This window comes from Carya illinoinensis, chromosome 16 (genome assembly GCF_018687715.1).
Source record: "Carya illinoinensis cultivar Pawnee chromosome 16, C.illinoinensisPawnee_v1, whole genome shotgun sequence".
Taxonomy (NCBI): Eukaryota; Viridiplantae; Streptophyta; class Magnoliopsida; order Fagales; family Juglandaceae; genus Carya; species Carya illinoinensis.
The window spans coordinates 5,260,746-5,263,813 of NC_056767.1; the positions used below are offsets into that span (position 1 = coordinate 5,260,746).

The 3,068-nt window shown below is 30.4% G+C and overlaps 1 protein-coding gene across 1 annotated transcript; it reads left to right on the forward strand.

Annotated features, from left to right (window-relative positions):
• Positions 1-1,526: 1,526 nt before the first annotated feature.
• Positions 1,527-2,662, forward strand: LOC122299655. The gene has a single exon (XM_043110047.1). The coding sequence runs from the start codon at positions 1,813-1,815 to the stop codon at positions 2,332-2,334; it is 522 nt and encodes a 173-aa protein (XP_042965981.1). The 5' UTR covers positions 1,527-1,812; the 3' UTR covers positions 2,335-2,662.
• Positions 2,663-3,068: the final 406 nt, after the last annotated feature.

A 3,068-nucleotide genomic window follows, 5' to 3' on the forward strand; every position in this document is an offset into this window, starting at 1 on the left:
CTTACATTTTATGTTGATGAACATAAAATTTTTGGGCCCAAGGCGTACGTGGCCACATATTATTGGCTTCACTGACAGAAACCAACCAAGAAATCATTTCAGGGAATTTTCTTTTATTTTTTTAATTTCGTGCTTATTAGATTTTCTTTCCTTAAAAAACCTCTATTTGTTTATTAAGAACAATCATTAATTAATTATATATATATATATATTGAAAAAAAATAAAAGTCGTCCACTCACTAGGCTAGTTGATGAATTCATAAAAATATAAGACATCCTCATACATTTATAGCGTTTAATATCCTTTTTATTAGAATTATTCTTTTTATTAGGTCCAAAAAATGGGGAATATATTACTTTCTTATCAATTCAAGTACATTATTTCAATGAATGGATCCTTTTTATTTCGATTCAAGTACACTAACTTACGTAAGTACACATATAGAGAAATTTTAAACTTATAAAATAAAATAATTTCATATTATATGTTATATCTATTTTAGAATAAAAAGTAAATTTATAATTTAAAATATTACATCAAATCACGTTAATTTATAAATTTACTTTTATAAAATTTATTTATAGATAAAGTATTTATCTTAACTAATATTAATTTTTAAGTTTCAATTTTGTAAAACCACTCCTTGGATAAAACATTTTTCCTTTAACATTTTTATCATGAAATGCCGAAACGGTACATTTCAAGAGATATTATTTTCAAGTTTGTATATAAAGCGCACCATCTATTAGAGTTGTGCATCTAAATATAGATTCGAATATTCAAAAATATTGAGATCTATATATAGAATTTTGAAACCGGGTGAATTGCCCAAGTAAAACCGATTATAACTTGGCCAGGCGAATATTCAATTTTATTGATACTTGGATTGTAATCGGTATTCGGTTTTAATTCTACTTTTTTTTAACTCTAATTTTTGTACATGCATATATAAAAATCACTTCATTTTGAAATAAAAATTTTGTTTTAAATAAAACACCATGTTATGGATTACCGATTAAATAATTAGATTCGTAATCAAATCTGGGTAGATAACCACCATAATTAATTTGAATTTTTCAATTATACTTGATTTCATAATTTCATAACACGTGTTGATAACGTGTTATAAAACTAAAAGAGAAATGATATTGTAAGAAAGATAAAATATTTGTAAGATAAAGAGTTGTTATTTAATATAAAACTTGATTATATACAAGTAAATAATACCTATATATATAATAGTACAAAAGAGTAATTATAGCTTAAATCTTAATTGATGACTAAAGATATGTCTTAATTAATAGTTTAATAATCTTAATTAATGATTAAAAATTGATCTTAATTGATTGACACCCCGACCATCTACATAAGTTAAAGATTTCATTCGTAAAATTAAAATTTTAAAATTTTTATTGAGATAAGCATGGGAGCGATATGGCAGTAGTCTTTCTTGTTATGTCGATCGCGCCTTGGGGCCTATAAAATTTTCCCCGCCGCCCCTACAGAAAGCTGTGGCCCTTTCCACACTTTTACGATCTCAAAGAAAAATCACAGCCACCGACTCAATCCCAAGGTGGAGCCCACAGAATTTGTAAATAGATCACAGCCGTCCATTTGGTCCTTCATCAGCCCAAGCTGTGACCTTTTTCCAACCAACCCGTAAAAAAAAAAAAAAACAAATATTTTAAGAAACAACAGAGGAAGCTCCCATGAAGTATCATGGAAAGTGAGAACGCACACCTCCATATTTAATACTGCTCTATATAAACCACCCTCCGACACGCCCACGGAGTGATCAAGAAAATGCTCAAATGGAGAGCCTGAGGAGATCGAATAAGGACGTCATGGGCAAGTCCTCCAAATCTGTTGTTAAGTGCAAGAAGCACCCAAAACACCGGCAGTCGCCGGGCGTTTGCTCGCGTTGTCTGAACGAAAAACTATCTCAGCTCTCATCCAGTTCTGGTTCACGAAGAACCTCTGCCACTGCTGGTTCTGGATCATGTTCTTCTTCTCCTTCTTCGTTATCATCTTACTCTTCTTCTTCTTCGGCTTCTTCTTGTTCTTCTCCTGTTCATTTTACCAACGTGGAGGGAAAGATCATCAGTTCATTATCGTTTCTGTTAAACGGCAAGAATGTGCTCACTAAGAGCAGATCCTTGGTTTTCTTTCCAAGAATGAACAGGCCACGTGGGGATGATGACGATGTTATGAATAAGGATCAGAAAAAAGGTGGGTTTTGGTCGAAGTTTCTTCGTGCAACAAGTAAGAGGCAGACGGAGGAAACTTTGATGCACTCTAGGACCGTGAGAGAGATCGTGATGACTACTGATTGATAGGATATTCTTCGAATACATCCACGGAGGCCAGCTTCTTGTTTTGTTAGTCATATGCGTTGCGCGCTTAATTTTTCTCTCTTCATAAATGAGAGCTGTATCTATTAGGTTTTGCAAAAACAGAGAAAAGAAAAAAAAGGAAAAAAGAAAAAAAGAAAAAAGCGAGAGATCAAAGAAAGGAAGAGGTATATGTAAAATAACGCAGAAAGACGAGAAATTTTTTTCAATTTTTGTTTTTTTTTTGTTTTTTGTTTTAATGTATATGTATATTTGTGCAGTACCATATATTGATTTTCAGGTTCAATGATCATTTGGTTCTTTGTTTTTAGATTTGTCTTACTTCATATAATTTTGTCTGTGTATATTTTTTTTATAAGATAATGATTCATGAGTATGTGAAAAGCCAAGAAAAATCAATGGTGGCATGAGTTGGCTCTAAGCTGACCTAATTTTATGGAAAATAATACACGTACAATGAAAAGAAATACCTTAATCATAAAATAATTATATAAATTAAATTCACAAATTGAAGTAGATTGGTCGATATAGTACGTCAGATTGTAAAATTATTGTCATTGTAAAGCAGATAAAATGGATAACATGAAGTCGTATCAGTTTATAAATTTATTTTTATATATTTCTTTTGTGGCTGTAATATTTATCTTTACATAAATATCATCAATATCAATTTAAAACATAATTATATATAAGATTATAAAAAGGATTGTTATTCT